Here is a 17,402-nt window from a genome sequence, read left to right as displayed (position 1 = left end):
TATTTTCCCGTAAGATGGGCGAGATCGAGGGCTTTGCGTTAGTGGTTTCCATCTTGCATGAGTGTCAAAACTACTTGGGGGGCGGGGGCGGTTTGGTTTGGCGGTTTGGTATTTTTCTCGTCCCCCTCCCCCTACAGCTATAATCCCCGACGCCCGCCCCCTCGGTACATTTGAAAATCAAGATGGCCGCCATTAATGGTAAGACGCGCTATATCTCGACGATCTGACGAAAGAATAGGGGACTGTGGACAGTCTAGATAGGTCCCCACTCAATAAATCGCACACCACGTCCTTACCCAGATGCCACACAACCCCCATACTATCACCATCTCCCTGGCTGTACAGTGTAGGTAATACCTCTGTACATGATAGAGCACCAGATGATTTCCGGGTGTTACGAAAACTAAGACCCCTTAAAATCGAATCCGTCGAAATATAAAGTCAAACTGTAACCGAAATAGGTGTGATCTGTCAAATTATATCATGTTCGATCCTTTCCACCGAGTTTTAGGTCAAATTTAACGGTAAATTTTTCGCAATTACGAAAACTAAGACCCCTCTCACACACACACACACACACACACACACACACACACACACACACACACACACACACACACACACACACACACACACACACACACACACACACACACACACACACACACACAAAAAAAAACTCACCGCAAAAGGCCTCCAAAATTTAGCCTGCGACCGTGCAAAGCTCTCCAAAATTACGATCTGTCCTCTTTACATTGAACGCAATCACGTATGTTAAGATGCACTATGTAAGACTTAAGATTATTGTGATTTTTCACTCACTGCAGATATCCTTACATATACAAACTCTCCTGGATTATCTGGCAGTTTCCCGGATATGGCGCCGATCTCCCGATCTCTCTTACGGATAACCAGCCAAGATAAAATCGCCTTCTGACTACAGAGCTTTTCTGTCCTTTAGTTTGGAATTTTGCACATTTGTTCTCCGAAATTAAAAAAATGTTTTCGATTCATAGTATAGTTTCAAGGACACTTTTTGACCTATTTTATCACTGTCAATAATTATCTTGTTATTACATAGAAGCAAATTTTGATGATCTGCACTTCACGCACACTTTACATAACATCTATAACGCACTCATGTTACAAATTGGGGACTTTGTTGATTTGTGTTTAGCAGAGGATGGGGGGTGGTTTGGTCGAATGTTAATAGACTCTGTATCTCTGAAGTCTTAACAAGTTCTAAATGTTGCCCTATTTTTTGTTTCACTGACAACGTTTCACTCTCCTGAAAAGTCAACAGTGACTTTGCATGGTTGGCCCATCTTATGCTCCATGCTGGGATGATGTTCAAAGTCATAGTCAATGTGAACAAAGGCTCTTTCAACCTCAGAGTGGCTTTCCAGTTTGTTTTGAAGTGACTCGCCAATGTCATGTGCTTCGCATAGGTTCATATCAGAGGGTAAGACAATATGTGCCTCTACAAGGATATTATACCCAAAATGATAGGCTCTTAACGTGTCAATAAACTGAATTCTTGGATCGTGGGTCATACAAACCCACAGCAGTTTCTGTAGTATTAGCGGGCATGCAGCGTGTCCTGTTAAGTCACGGATTTGTTGCCTTCCAGTTCTATACCAGCCCAAAAATATGTAAATGCTTATTAAGATGGCACCTAATGGATCAGCATTCCTCCATACTTTGAACCCAAGAAACCCAAATCCTAAAGCAACAGCATTAGACAATACATCATTTCTGTGGTCCTGTGCCAACACATTAGTGGAAGGACTTTTAATATGTCGGCAGTACAGAAACAAAAGCATTTTGATTACAACTGTCACGGCAATGATAGCAATTGTGCCAGTAGTTATATCAGGATTAGCAGAGTTTTCTATTATCTTTGTAACCGATGTGATTATAACTTGTATAGAGGCCACTGCCATGATGACTGCCAACACTATTATACTGATAGGCTCCAGACGTGTTTTTCCTTCAGGATACTCGTAGTAGTTAGTGCATTTGATGGCATGAGATGTGTAGCAAACAACCAAACCAGACATCAGGTCAACAGCACTGTCTACTAAGCTGGAAATGATTGACATTGAACCAGACAAATGTGTCGCAACTGCTTTGCAAACAAGTAATCCAATGTTACATAACAAGCTCAGTCTTACAGCAACAGATATGTTCAACTCCTTGCCATCTTCTGAAGCCATGCTTCTTCTTCGTAATTCTTGAGTATCAATTTGCTCAAGGGTGGATTTAGTCTGTTCCATTTGTTTGTAGTATCTTCTAACATTCTTCTCTGCTGTAGACAGCCTTTTGTCTTTTACTGACTTTATAAAACAACAAATTTGGTTTGACAGTCGTGTTTCTTTTTCATCAGATATGGTGTCATTTTGTGGGGCAATTTCCTCCATGGTGACCATTGAGGATGTCGGAGAAGGTTTTGGCTCTATGTGTACGTCAAGTGAAGATCGCAGACAAGGTTGCATTTCAAGTACTTGATCAACATTCCTACTATGAATTTGGTCCTCCATTCTGAATCAGGAATTGGCAAGTGGTAATCTAGAGAAGAAATAAAAATACTGTCAGCTTTATGAACTTACTCCAAACATGAGTACAGGTCATTTTCCACATTTCGTGTGTTTTTTATTTGTGGTTTGTTTAGTATGAGATAGGGCCACATGAAAGCTGAGCCAAGTTAAACAAGAAAATTAGGAGAGAGGAAGCAAGGGGAACAAAGCAGAGAAAAAATCAATGCGAGAAATGGCTTTACCATTTGAATTTAACCATCCCTGGGCAAAGTTAGTGAAAAATACTTTTGAAGGCGACTTTTTGGCACAGACTGTAATCGATTCATTGCTAGAACCCCTGCTAGAGACACCTGGAAGTACGTGGTATAACAATAACCCATGTTCATAACGTAATTTATCGGCAACGTTCTTCCTTTGTAATGTTACTGAAAATTTAAAATGTCCCAGCTTTACTGACAATCATGATACTCATAGCGTACAATGTGTATATGTTGCAGTTAAATTTTTATCTCAGGTAATTTTTATTTTTCATTTGTTTTTAGGTATGGTAGTGTATGCTAATCAAGTTTAAACAAAGGAAAAATAAAAATTATCTGTGATAAAAAATTAACAGTTCTACAACATGTACACCACCAACAGAACTGATAGCATCAGCAGCAAATGTGAGTATGACAACCTTGTTCCCAGGATTCTTTCATTAGGCTGCCTGATTAAAATGCTTCAGCAACAATGACAATATGTTGTATTCGTATTGGAAAATTTTCAAAGTGAGCTGAACTTAATGAAAGAGTGACACATTTGCAAATGGATTTGCAAGTTACCACCCCTGGTGAAAATCTTTGCAGGATCTTTCAGGGGCACCCAACGAGAATATAGTTTAAAACCACTTACACATAGCATTGTCAAATGTATTTTAGTATTACATTTAAAGTGCCTATCACCTAAAATTTTTTATTTTCCTATCTGAAACTACACCTTATTAAAATAACTTCTGGAAAAAATTTTGCGATTTGAACCAAAGATGATTTTTTCAGAATTTTTTAAAAATGTTCAAATTTGCCGCCATTTTGGCACACCATTCATCTTAGTCTTCTTTCGGGGTATGACGTACTTTAAGGAACACGTGACTTTATAGACAGGAAAACATTTAAAGTTCTGGTAAGTTTTTCTGTTTCAGAAAAATTTTCTTCTTGCGAAGACATTGTGATTCAGTCCTTACTTGTTATTGATCTTTTTTGTGTACAGCTGGTGAAGGAAAGGTAATGCGAGTTCCTTAATTTACGTCACATGACGTCATATATGAGTCTGCTAGTTTGTGTGATCAGCGGCGCGGGTGTACCGCAAAAATGTGGACTTCAAAAATTGGTTAAAAAATCACGTTTTGTTGAAATGGCAAAATTTTTTTCGCAGAAGTTATTTTAATAAGGTATAGTTTCAGATAAGAAAATATAAAATTTTAGGCGATGGGCACTTTAAATGGTAGATATAGACATATTTTTATTCCCTAAAAATTTTTCATATGTTCAGATTTTCCAGCTAAAAGTTTAGTGATCCGAAAATTTTAGGGATCAAAACTTACCTTTTCCAAAACTTCAGCCAGAAAAAAGGCTCCCAAAAGTTCTAGGTGACCCTTTTAGAGTAAAAATCCGCTAAAAATGGGCGATTAAACCATTTTTTAGATGTTCGAAAATCCTAGGAGAGGCAGGCAAGCAAGAAATTTTACAACAAATTTAATGTTCCAAAAAATTCTAGATCTCAAATCATCTTCCAAACAGATATTTTCCAAAAATTTTTGTTGGGTGCCCCTGATCTTTGTGGATCTGCAAAGATACTACAAAGATCCTCAAAGACAAAATCTTCAAAGGATCCTCAAAGATTTCATGAGGATCTTCTAACAATCTTAAGATAATCTTGGCAAAGATCCTTGCAAAGATCTTTTTAAGGTTCCTTAAGGATCCTCAAAGATTTGGTAAGGATCCTTTCAAGGATCTTAAACAGATCTTTGTCAGGATCCTCAAGGATACTTGAGAATATTGCAAGGATCTTTAAAGTATCTATACAAGGATCTTTGGAAGATCTTTGTCAGGATCCTTAAGGGTATTGATCTTTACATAAAGATCTTTGAAAGATCTTCAGAGGGATCCTTACAAAATTGACAGGGATCTTAAAAGGATCTTTTTTAAAACCTTGAAAAAATCCTTGACATGATCCTTCAAGGATCTTCTAAGAAATTGTGGGGATCATACAAGGATCTTTCAAAGGTCACTGTCTGGATCTCCTTCTAATAAACCTCAAAGGATACCACAAACAAACAGTTGTTAGACCTTTCTGATTTCCAAAAGAATGTTTCTCACCTCAGGAAATGCTAAAAACTTTTTACCTGTAATTTCACAAACATTTAGAAGATGTAGAACAAAAGTGAAATTTTTAGCAGATTGTAGTTGTTCTAGTGGTAATATTTTATTAAATAATTAAGTTATTTTAACATTTTAATTTTCATCGCGAGCTGCTGTAGTAACACCCACATATGAGAACCTAGTGTTTTTGAAGTCTGGCAAAATAGGTTGTTATATTTTGGGGTACTTGTCGGCAGTTTAGGATAAGAAGATTCTTAATTAGATTCTTTTTAGAACCCAATTAAAATTTCATAAACGATATATAGTAAGTTGTGGACTATTTGTGAGGATCATGCAAAGATCTGCGAGGATCTTGCAAAGATTTGTGAGGATATGACAAAGATCTGTGAGGATCTTGCAAAGATTTGTGTACTGAGGATATGGCAAAGATCCGTGAGTTTGGTGCAAAGATCAGTGAGGATCGCTCCAAGATCTCTGAGAGTCCTGCCAAAAAACTTTAAGCATCTTCAAGGATCTTGCTAAGATCTCTGAGGATTTTCAATAATGGTCCTCAAAGATCTGCACTAGGATCTTCATGCAAATCTTCAAGCATCTTCAAACAGACTTGAAAGATTTTCAATAACCTGTGAGATAATCAGGTATTCACGTATTGTTAAAAAGAGCTACTTTTAGGTTCAGTTTCAGACGAAACATTTGGGGACATACCCTTCATCATCTGTAGCAAATGTTAATTACAGCTGTCAGTAAGCAAGAAATATGTTAAACTAAGGGTGGATTTTAGCCTGCGTAGCATGGCAGTTTCGTTGGCCGCACTACTGAACGGTGAAGCCGCGACGAAAATAACAACCACCTGCCCAGATTCATGGCCTTTTCAACTGCCACCCCCTTTAACTGATTTTGACATCTAGACTACGAGTAGTCCCCCATTTTTCCGCAGGGATAGTAGAGAGAGCGAAACGCGAGCGCGCATGAAAATCACCCCCGCGAGAAAAGGCACGGGGAGAGAGAAAAATGAGGGACTACAGACAAAGCCTAAGCTTTTGAACTAATGCATTGCTCTCACAACGCAAAACTCTGATTGGCTCTTCCATGGAAATCTGTCAACATCTGTCAAAAATGCGCCAGCCGCTATCAACACTCGACATAATCACAATTTACAGGACAAAAAACTAGACAAGAACAAATAACAGCACAGAACAAAGAACTAGATTTCCTCTTGTAGAAACAACTAAGCAGAAATCCAACCCGGCAACTGATGAGGTTCGCGCGGAGAACCGAAGCCATGGTCTTGCCTGATCACAAAGTGGGAATAATAGAACAGTCGCAAGGGTGTTAAGCTAATTCAAAAGTTATCACCAAGGAGGGGGGCATAAGGGTTTGCGGTGATGTGGTTTTGCGTTATTTTTGGTACGGTTTTGCGGTAATTTTTATTTTAACTTGCGGTATTGCGGTTTCAAAACACTAAGCGGTTTGCCGTTATTACAACCTGTAAGTCGCGGTTTTCGGTGAAAAAAAAGTGTCTCCGGTGATAACACTGTTTAGAACGGTCGGCATCCAGTTGTTTTGCAAGCGCGAGCCAAGTGTTTTGTTTTACAACGCATCAGGGTTCATTATATCAGCTTACAATTTAACTCTGTGGTTTGCCACTACGGCCTTTTCTTGTTAATACTTAATGTGATTAATCGGTTTGGCCAATGATGCGTCGACTCGTACAGCTGTACCACTTCGTGTTCTCGTTGCTTTGATTTAATGCGCGACAATGGCAACTGAGGTCGTCGAGGTCGCCACTGAAAGCGAAGAGGACGTAGTAATTTATTGCGTGGCAATCTTCTATTAAGAAGGAAAGTAAAGGGAGAATTTCAGAAGAGCTGTACGTTTTAACAATCATCTTCTCCACTGAACGTGAACTCTTTACGAGACAAGAAGGTCACAGTTCCAGAAGAAACATTTATGCCGCGTTCCACAACTAGCACAGGGTCATCCAAAGTAATCAGTCACCCAATATTAGACACGTACAGGATCAGTGACAGAGTTTTTCAAAGTCAAGGGAGATATCCATACTCGTTCAAGTACATGACCAGCATACTTGGCATTTGGTTAGTAGTAAATAGAGTATAATAGTATAGTACAATATATCGTTAGCGTTATGATGGTATGTTTAATACTAACGGCCAATGTTATCAGAACATATCACAGGTCTTGCTGACGTCAGCTTTCGTATTGTGGCCTACATGTACGCGCGGTTTCGGTATTCGGGAAAAAATCTGATGCGGTTTTCGGTTTTTTGGCATATTTCTGTGCGGTTTTGCGGTTTTCAGACCCCCCTTACGCCCCCCTCACCAAGGGAGGAACTACGTGCTCCAGTCTAAAGACTTACATTATCTCCAGAAAAACAAGTGGCAGTTAAAATTCATGAGCAGTCATGACTGAGTCACATTGCAATTCTCCATAGTTAATGTAGTTTTAGTTTAAGCTGCAATCCATTCTTGCGCGATTTGGATATTACTATCTGTCCCGCTAAAAACGCTAACGAGCTGGGCCCAGCGTGACAAAACATTGCAGGAAACCACGGTCACATTCACGGCCAACGAGAAAATCGCTTAAAAATATTCAGATCCAGGAGGCAATCGCCGGAGAAATTAAACAACCCAAAACCCTTATTTAGCCGCATTGAAGAGCTTTACTTTTCAAAAGAGGTCAAAGAAAATGCTCTTGCATCGGAGGGCAAATCATGCTGACCATAAACAATAACCGCAGAAAATTAACATGCGTGTCACAAGCTCTCAGTACAAAATAAGCGGCAAAAATCACATCCAGAGCATAATCTACCCATCAGAAAAAAAAAATTCATTGGAACAAGCAGCATTTTGGCATGAGTAAAAATCGTAAGTTATCTACACTATCAAGTTCTTCACGCGAAACAGCCGTGAAGAAAATTAGTATCTGGGTTTTTTTTTGCTTGCAATAAGTATCCCCCGCAGTTTACCGATGACAAGAGCAGTGACGGCTCAATAAGGGAAGGAATCCCATTGGATGCGCTTAATTGATTTAGAAAGGGGTACGAACTTCACACTCCAAAATCAGTCGGCCGTGAAGGGTCAAAAGCTTGGGCTTTGTCTGTAGTTCCTCATTTTTCTCTCTCCCCGGGGCGTGTCGCCTTTTCTCGCGTGGGGTGATTTTCACGCGCGCTCACGTTTTGCTTGCTCTACTATCCCTGAGGAAAAATGGGGGATACTTGTAGTCTATTTGACATCCTGTTGACAACTTGTCAGGATTCAATTTCCCCAGCCAATCAGAAAAAAAGTGCTGACAGGCTAAACTCAAAAGCTTGTGATAATGAGAAACATGACCTTGAAGTTTGCTTGAACAAACAGGTTTTTCTTCTATTCTATCTCACATGTAGGTGACTAAGTGTGAGAGTAAATCTTACTTCTGCCACACTAAGTCTTAAATTTATTTAGACGTCACAAAGCTGGTTTGTTTCATCCATATTGAGTAATTATTTCCTCTGGTTGATACTTCTGTAGGTGTTTCTGATAGGATTTGTTGATCTCAGATGCAGTTGTAAACTACCCATTTCTTTGACCAGTCTTAAAGGCTAAAGCTTTTTATAACGGCTAAACAAAGATTTTAGTTTCTTTGGTTTTCTCCGACTGAAGTGCCTGGATCTGGATTATAATTACATACCATTTTTAGAGGATAAGTTATGATCATGGGACATTTCTTCTTTTACCTGAACAAAGAAAGTAAAGATCATGCTTTTGCCAAAACCTGTTGACATGTTTCCCACTACCCTGTTTTCCCGTAGAATATTCAAGATCGACAATGCTCCAGTCAATACTTCTTTGATATTTTGATTTTGTTTAGCAGAGAAGATTTGTTCAGTCACTTAGAACTCTCCCATGGGAGGAAGACATTTTACATTGGCTTTACCTATCCTATTCAGATCCAATTGGCACAATCCGTACGCCGGCAAACGGACTACTCAAAAAGGCTGCCAGTCTGGGCAGGCGGTGCTCCCGCCCCAATCTCCTCACAGTTTCACTGCCCTTGCCCACCTTGGCTTGTCTGTGTGCCCAACCAAAACTGCCATGCTTCGCAAGCTAGGTGGATTTCCACTATTGCATAAGTTTTATGTGCGTAAATGCATGAAAGGCCACACCTAAACATAACAGTTGAAACTTGCTCAACTTAAAGGGGCTGTGTCATGGCTGTCTTCGTAAGGTTGATTTAGTAAAAGAACGGTAATGTCAGTAGACAATAATGGCACACGCAAATCAAACAACTAGCTTGACCAAAGGAAGAGCAACAAATTTGGGCACCGGACGTCACATTTAGTCCGTTCTGCACGCTATCCCATCGTCGACCGATGTTCCTTTTCTGTTGCTAAATCAGCCTATTTTGCCAGTTCACAAACACAAGAAGCAAGGTTTTTACCATACCCAGAATCACACTAACACTGTTGCGCCTGGTTAATCTGGAGATATTTGATCTTGCTGACATGAATTGACAACAACACAAAGTTTGTTGGCAGATCCTACTGTTCGAATTTTGATAAATTTCGTGGCACAGCTCCTTGAAAAGGTTACGCGCGACAAGTCATGCGTATGCCTCTATCAGGGGGGGGGCCACGACTCCAATAGCGCCTAGTACTTGTTTCGTGTACCTATGATCCACCGATTTATGACATCACATCCGGTTGCAGAGTTGCTGCTCTGTTTTCGCGCGAAGCACCAAGATGGACGCCCGATGCCATTTGGTTTTCTCGTTATTTTAACCAACAGGCTAACGGAATTATGTATCTTGAATGCCGAGAATGTTGAGAAGGTATCTAGCCAGCCTTTCAAGCAAATGTCATGACCAAACAAAGAAGATTTGGTATTATTTTAATGATAAATATCATGCAGCTGAGGGGAATGTCATGGCGAGTCTTGAGATGTTTTAAAACGAGTGTCGTTAACGTTTTGCGGCTTTTGCGGCCTCTGATTTAGAGAAGGCATCAAACAAAATATAATTTCCTGAGCGGAAAAGAATGGAAAAAACGCTGATGGCCACAGTTTAAAGTGTTCACCGCTGGAAGGCTGGATCACGCCCCGTAAAGTTGCAGAAACTTGCACTCAACTGCATGGTTTTGAGGAATGTCATGGCGAGTCTTTCGCTGTTTGTAATCGAGCGTCACTCAAGAGTTTGGCTTTCGCGGCTTCTGATTCATCGAAGTCACCATTCAAAATTGCCTATCCTGAGCGAAATACGGTGTAGAAAAAGCTTATTGTCACAGTTTAAAGTGTTAACAGCTGGAAGGCTTGGCACTCGACGTAAAGTTGCTGAAAGCTCTTCTCGACTGTACGGTTTGAGCAATGCAATGGTGAGTCTTTCTCTGTCTAATCGTGCGTCACTCAAGACTTTGGCTTTTGCATCTTCTGATTCATCGAAGTCATCAATCAAAATACCCTATCCTGAGCGAAATACCGTGGAGAAAAAGCCTATGGGCACAGTTTTTTGGAAGGCTTTGCCACTCGACGTAAAGTTGCTGAAAGCTCTACTCAACTAATTAATTTCGAAATAGTCACATGTTGCGTGCTTCTGGAAGGTTAGCGTTGGATTTTTAGCATTTAATTTGCCTTTGAGGATTTATGTTTAGAACAAGCCTTAAGCCCAAAAGTAGTCCAATTTGTCATTATCTGAGAGAAATCAAGAAAGTTTGTGCCCTTCCTTTTTTCTAAGCTTGCAAGTGTAACGCACCTGAAAAGGAACCCTTATGCACTACAAGTCATATTGTCAAAATGACTAGTTCGAAATTACTCCTTATCTTAACTGATAACTACAACACTTATTTAAAAATGTATCGCTCCCGAACATGTGTTGATTGGTTCTTGACCTTTACAGTTGAAAAAAAAAAATTCTATTAATTACAGTGATTATAGTTGTGTAATTAATTAGTAAATCAAAAAAGAATGAAATTAAAGTGAAAAAACAAAACAGCTGTTTTAACTGTTTTAGAGGTTTGAAGGTCCGAAGGGATCACTAGAGCTGTAATGTGAGACTCAATAAGAGGTCTAGTTACTTTAGAACACGTTAGAAGTTAGGGTCATTCATAATGCTGTACTGCACCTTATTTTATCTGACGATTATCTAAGGTATAAAAAATGAATTTTGTGTATTTTCAAAGACTTCAATATATGCTTACTTTTGAATTTATAAACAATATATATTTAAATCCTACACTGTAAGTCTGGTTGTCAGTGTAGCCTGTGTCGCAGACATAATCTATTGCCGGTTAGTAACATCTGCAAAGCCGTGCCAATATTATGGGCTACCAATCGCAATGTGTTTCGATATTCCCTTCAACCTGATTGGCTCACTGATAATGGTATTTTTAAGAGGCCAATCATAGTACATATGCAAGTGCTAGTTCACAGGTGGGCCACGGGGTGCCCAGAAGCAGGATTTCAGTGCTGTCTCACAGGGGGACTTAACCAGAAGTTTAGTTCTGTCTGTGGCACAGGCTAGTCTCTGGGCATTAATGTTTAAATTATGTATTTTATGTTGCTTAGCTGGGAAGACAAAAATAGATGACAGAAGAGCACAAACAAGAGAATATCAAGAAGTATTAAAAAGTATATCTACCACACAACTCATAAAGAGAGGTGAAAGTCCATGAGGACAGAAATGTTGTTACAGAGCCATAAAACATTAATGTTAAGTACAACTCACTGTCAAATAAGTTAAAAGGAAGGAAGAATGCTGACATTTCGAGGAATACACTTTTCTGGTTTATGGAAAATCTGCAGCAAAAGAAGACACTGAAATCATGTTGAGCTGGTTCAGGATGTCAATTCTGTTTAGATGGAATCCTCTGACAGTGTCTAGGCCAGTGTACAGTAGTGTGCTTCGAAGCTGGTCCTTGGTAAGACATTTCTTGACTTTACATGCCAACTCTCTTTCAAGGACCTCAAGGATAAGTGTCTGTTTCCCTGACATTCACTTTCTTGTCAGGGATCAGCAAATTTTAACTAGACGACTGTGTTAACTGTAGTTTTTTTTTGTAAGACTTAAAAAACTTCACAGGAAAGACTGAAACTAATGATCTTGCACTAAGTAGCTTTGAAGAAATCAAGGTTTCTGGGGGGGGGAGGCTGTGCTGCACATATTTCGCTTGGAGATACGAGTGCAAACACCCTAGATGCAACTATAGGAAACCAAACTAACCTTGAATTTAATAGAGAGTATTCACTCACTTGGCTTATTAGTTTGGGACACCATGGTCTCTGTTTCATTGTTTTGGGACACCAATATGGCCACCGTGACGTCACGTGAATACTCTCTATACTTCAGTCAGTTTCTCATGTTTATTTTCCATCCCTAAGCATTCTGTTTCTCCTGTGGAAAGGAGTTGGTGGTTGAGTTATGACAACTTCATCCCTTAGTGTTCTTCATCCCTCAGTTATGATCAGTCAGAGTAAAGGATGGTTAATATGATCCTGATTAGGAGAAGAAAGCTTTCTATTAAAGGCACCATGGTCTAGAAGACCAAATGTAAATCCCTATCTGACCTCATTGACATGGAGAAACAAAAAAGGGACGGGCTGACACCCAGCATAGTGATGTGCAGTATTAAGCTCAACAAGGATACAGGAAAAATCCACAACTGAGAAACTGGTTTTTAAGAACCTGTCAGGCTAAAATTTTCCAGTTAGGCTGTCTTTATAAAAGAGCACTTAAATTTGAAACAGCTTATTAATCATAACCATTACAATTTCCTCAGATTTGATTTTTTCTTTAATCATTGTGTATAGTTGCCTGTAATCGGACAGTTATGTTAGCCAATCATTTTAAATGCACTCAGCTAAACCCACCAATCACAGAAGTTATCATGATAACCATAGCAACAATCACTTACCCAAACAAACTGAGGATTAATCCAAAATGGATGAATATGCAACATTTAGGCAGTGTCTCCACCAGTGATATTTTCCCTCACTTTGGACATTTGGTATGAACAAACACTCTTTCACCAAAAAGGAATGCATCTATTTTCTTGGAAATTGTAATGGTTATAATTATTAATTGGTAACAGGACTCTGTGTCATCCAATTCAATCTGTAATCATACTCACGATTAAACAAATCTGACTCCTGCTTCGCGGTTGTCCAAGTTTGTAACACTTGTATGATTACAGACTGAATTGGACTCCCCTCAGTCCTATTACCATTATTTATAAAATCTCTTAGAAAAAGCTTCTGCACAGTGTACACTTGGGAAAGTAAGATAAGTCAACATTCAGGGTCCTCTTTTGAGACATAGGTGTCTAATAATATTTATTACTCTGACTGCAATGTGATGGCGTACAGATTTTACATATACTAAGGAAAGAGCTGAATGCCACTAAATACTTTTAGCTCAAAGCTACAAAGTATTTTTTTCAGAAAATAAGGACCTATTTGAGACTGAACCTAAATCTGTGCTATTTATTTTTTCTTTAAGAACCTGACTTGTTTAGGCTAACTTGGGAAAATACAGGTTCTTGGTTGCAGGTTTTTACTAGTAATTAAATTTGATGGAGAAAAAGATTATCACAAATTAACATAGCCAGATGAGCTTATTTACAACTCCATTTTTCAGACCTGCAATTTATTTAAGGCTGTCTTTTAAAGGAACCACAAGAACAGCATGTATTTTTATTTTCAGCTTTAATAAATTCCAGACTATTTTAATGATCTGGGGCCGGTTGCTCAAAGCCTGGTTAGCACTAACCGTTGGTTAAGAGGTATCAAAATGTATAGGTTTCCATGGTATTTAACGCTGGTTAGCACTAACCATGCTTCGAGCAACCCAGGCCTGGTTAGAAAATCCTCTTAACAGATGGAATAGCAAAATGTGAATTAATAAATCCTTTGATCAAACTGTCTTCTGCTTTTCTCTTGCCAAACCATCTTTCCCTACAGAGGAGCAAAGGTTGTAGCAAATCAGAAAAATAAAACAAAGACAAGAGGCAACACCTGAAACCCCTCTTTACTGATACTTTAACACCCAGGGAGAAGGTTATGGTACATCTATACAGGTATGTGCCATGGAATAGGGAGTGGGTTTTGAGATGATCAGTCTTTATCCTACACTACTTGGCTTGGCTTTCTGATCCTTTGGTAGGGTTCCTTTGTAAAATTATACTAGCTCACCGTCAGTAGATAACCTTCAGGGGTTTCAAAATGTTTTAAAGTAGGCAGCCGAATCTGGAGGCTGGGGGCACTGGAATTGCTGGCAACATACAATCAAGTAGCCGATGGAAGTCGGTGGTCACTGGCTTGTTTTGAAACCACTGAAAACTCTGGTAAAAAACTGAAGATACATTGATGGGATCAAGATATGAACTTGAGCCGAGAGCTACTGAACAATAAAAAAAACACTCTTTTTATGCAAATCAAGCCGTTTCAAGAGTGAAATAGGAGTGTAAACACTTTTTGACACAAAAAAGATGTTTATAATTATCTACATTTACCCAATATTTCCTAGACCTTCACTTGTTGGGGGATTGTGTGTTAAAACAACTTGAACATTGCATTGAAAGCCTGTTGTCAAGGATACAACTAAGAAGAGATGGTATATATTTGACTGTATTTTTCAGTAGATACTGGAAAAGAATCAAAAATGCATTGCGAATCTAAGCTCTAAGACTTTGAGCCAATACAGGATCAAAGGACGTTGGTCAATAACAAGGAATGTGAATATTTTTTTGGAAAAAAGAAATAATCACAGCTTGAATGTCTCAGGGCTGGTTTGCACGTTTCTAAAATTCATACATGTAATTTATTGAAAATATTTTGATGTTTCTTTTTTTTAGAAAAATAACAATATCATTGATCAATCAAATAAAGTAGGTGAATAAAATTTCAGTATTTCCTTTAACACTAGAAGAAAAACTGTTGTATACATACTAATTATACACAGCTGTATATCATTATTATTATGGTTCAATTTTATCCCTGGATAATTTTAGTTTCCTTTGTGTCATACTCATTATCATACATTTTCATACCCAAAAATACAGGAAAAAATTTAAATTGAAGTATAAAGCAAAAAATAAAAATACTGTCCATGTATGGCCAAAAGAAAAAAAATGATCACTGGCTCACTCAAAGCTGCACTGGGTGACTGTTTGTCCTAAAAAGGTTTGAACTCTCTGTTGGATACTCCCTTTTGCCCCACCAGCTACAGGTACATACCCCTCCCCATCAGGCATGCCATTCAACATTGTAATAAAAGAAGACCACTGTCAACCTTATTAAAAAGTTACAGAGTAAAAACATTGTTATTAGGAAACAGAAAAACCATTCTACTGCAGTGAATTATTGCAGTAACCTTCGAATTTTGGTTCCATCCCTTACATGTATTGTTTCTAGTAACAAAAAGTGCAAGTCTTAAGATGAAATTTTCATATTACAGAACAAAAATATCCTTCCTTTTTCCAGGGAGGCCATTTTCTCCCAACAACTCCCTACCAGGGAGAAATTTCATTCAAGTTTCATATAAAATACTTTTTGTTTGTTTTGGCCATGAAGACCCCCTCTCTTTACAACTTCTAAGGATCCTAGAATCAAATAATGCAAATATCCCTTATGTGCAACTGTCTTACAATATGGATTTTAAGGCTCAGCAATGGAAAATTGGCAAAAAATATACTTCCAGTCCTTCACATGTAATTGAACTGTCTATCCCCTACCACACAGAGAGAAAATAACTGGCAATGCAATTTTGCTTATCTGTGCAAATTAAGTTTGCTGTCATTAAGTTTCACAATCGCCCATAAGCAACAATGCACTCTGTCATACAGTGTAGGTGTGCTGTTACCACCCCTGAAATCCCCTAAGCAAAAACCTTGCTTGCCTCCCTCTACAACAATAAATTATGATCACAGCAATTGCAGGCATGTGGTATCTTTCTGGTATACTATCGTACTCAAAAAATGCTACTAGTAATAATAATTGATCAACAAAATTATTGTTTTTGTTACAATATTGTTCTTCTTGGTGTAGGCCCTCTTTATATCTCCACCTCTCCTGGGGCACCACCTCCCAAAGCAAACGGTCTATTCTCTGTCACATTTTTTCTATTTTATGTGTTTCTTACACAATAAAATACAGTTTTAGAGATCCAGTAGAAAGTGCTGTGAGAAAAAGGGTAGTTCTTTCGGATGTTTTACTGCCCTTTTCTAATAGTAACCACCTGTTCTTTAAGAATTCCCCTATCATCAATCATTTAAAAAACTATCTAATTCTCTTAACTATTAAAAGCTCACGCTCCAGCCTGATGCTCTAACATTGAATAACTCTAATATTTCGCTACTCTACGCTCCTTGTAATTCTCTCACGTGCACTAAAAGAAAAATCAGCAAACCTACTAACCTTATCTATGCGACATCATGCCAGAGGGTCTTCGAACAGCAGAAGACTGAGCACTTGCAGCAACTTTACGTCGAGTTATAAAGCCTTCCAGCTGTTAACACTTTAAACTGTGACTATAAGCTTTTTCTCCACGGAATTTCGCTCAGGATAGGCAATTTTGATTGATGACTTTGATGAATCAGAAGCCGCGAAAGCCAAACTCTTGAGTGACGCTCGATTACAAACAGCGAAAGACTCACCATGACATTCCTAAAAACCATGCAGTTGAGTGCAAGTTTCTGCAACTTTACGGGGCGTGATCCAGCCTTCCAGCGGTGAACACTTTAAACTGTGGCCATCGGCGTTTTCCCCATTCTATTCCGCTTAGGAAATTATATTTTGATTGACGACTTCTCTAAATCAGAGGCCGCAAAAGCCGCAAAACGTTAACGACACTCGTTTTGAAACATCGCAAGACTCGCCATGACATTCCTCGCAGCTGCATGATATTTATCGTTAAAATAATACTAAAACTTCTTTGTTTGGTCATGACATTTGCTTGAAAGGCCGACTATATACCTTCTTAATATTCTCGGAATTCAAGATACATAATTCCGTTAGCCTGTGGGTAAAAATAACGAGGAAACCAAATAGCATCGGGCGTCCATCTTTGTGCTTCGCGCGAAAACAGAGCAGCAACTCTGCAACCGGATGTGCTGTCATAAATCGGTGGATCATAGGTACACGAAATTTCGCTAAGTCGTGGGCCCCCCCCTGGCCTCTATGTTATTGTAGGCGCGTAAAATTTACGTACCTATGTACGCACTTAAAAATTACGCGACAGTGAGAGTCCACTCTGTATCAAGGTGGGACGTACGAGGACACGTAATGATTAAGTTTATTTCCCCGGTGGATAAGTGGATTCGCAGAGGAAAAAAGATAAAATTAAGCTAACGTGCGGTCTCGAACACATGACTCCCGCGTGCGATCGGTATCTACCTATTTTACGAGTTGCCTGAATCGAAGCAGGGTATTCTGCAGTTAAGCCAGACTCTATTTCACAGGAGTTTGAATTAATACATAATAATTTTGAGTATAATAGAGAAAGGAAACGCAGTTTACTAACCGTG

The 17,402-nt window shown here is 38.9% G+C and overlaps 1 protein-coding gene across 1 annotated transcript; it reads right to left on the bottom strand.

Moving 5' to 3' along the window:
* Positions 1-703: 703 nt before the first annotated feature.
* On the bottom strand, positions 704-17,368 carry LOC140926716 (uncharacterized). Its single transcript, XM_073376423.1, has 2 exons — positions 17,272-17,368; positions 704-2,568 (listed from the first exon to the last, which is right to left on the bottom strand). Exon 2 carries the CDS (start codon positions 2,538-2,540, stop codon positions 1,281-1,283), a length of 1,260 nt encoding a protein of 419 aa, XP_073232524.1. The 5' UTR covers positions 2,541-2,568; positions 17,272-17,368; the 3' UTR covers positions 704-1,280.
* Positions 17,369-17,402: the final 34 nt, after the last annotated feature.

Source organism: Porites lutea, chromosome 2 (assembly GCF_958299795.1).
Source record: "Porites lutea chromosome 2, jaPorLute2.1, whole genome shotgun sequence".
In the NCBI taxonomy this organism is placed as follows: domain Eukaryota; kingdom Metazoa; phylum Cnidaria; class Anthozoa; order Scleractinia; family Poritidae; genus Porites; species Porites lutea.
Note: the sequence above shows the minus strand (reverse complement) of the source record. Positions and strands in the feature narration are given on the sequence as shown.

Coding starts and splice junctions, on each gene's coding strand:
- LOC140926716 (XM_073376423.1), bottom strand. CDS start 2,540: ATGGAGGACCAAATTCATAGTAGGAATGTTGATCAAGTACTTGAAATG.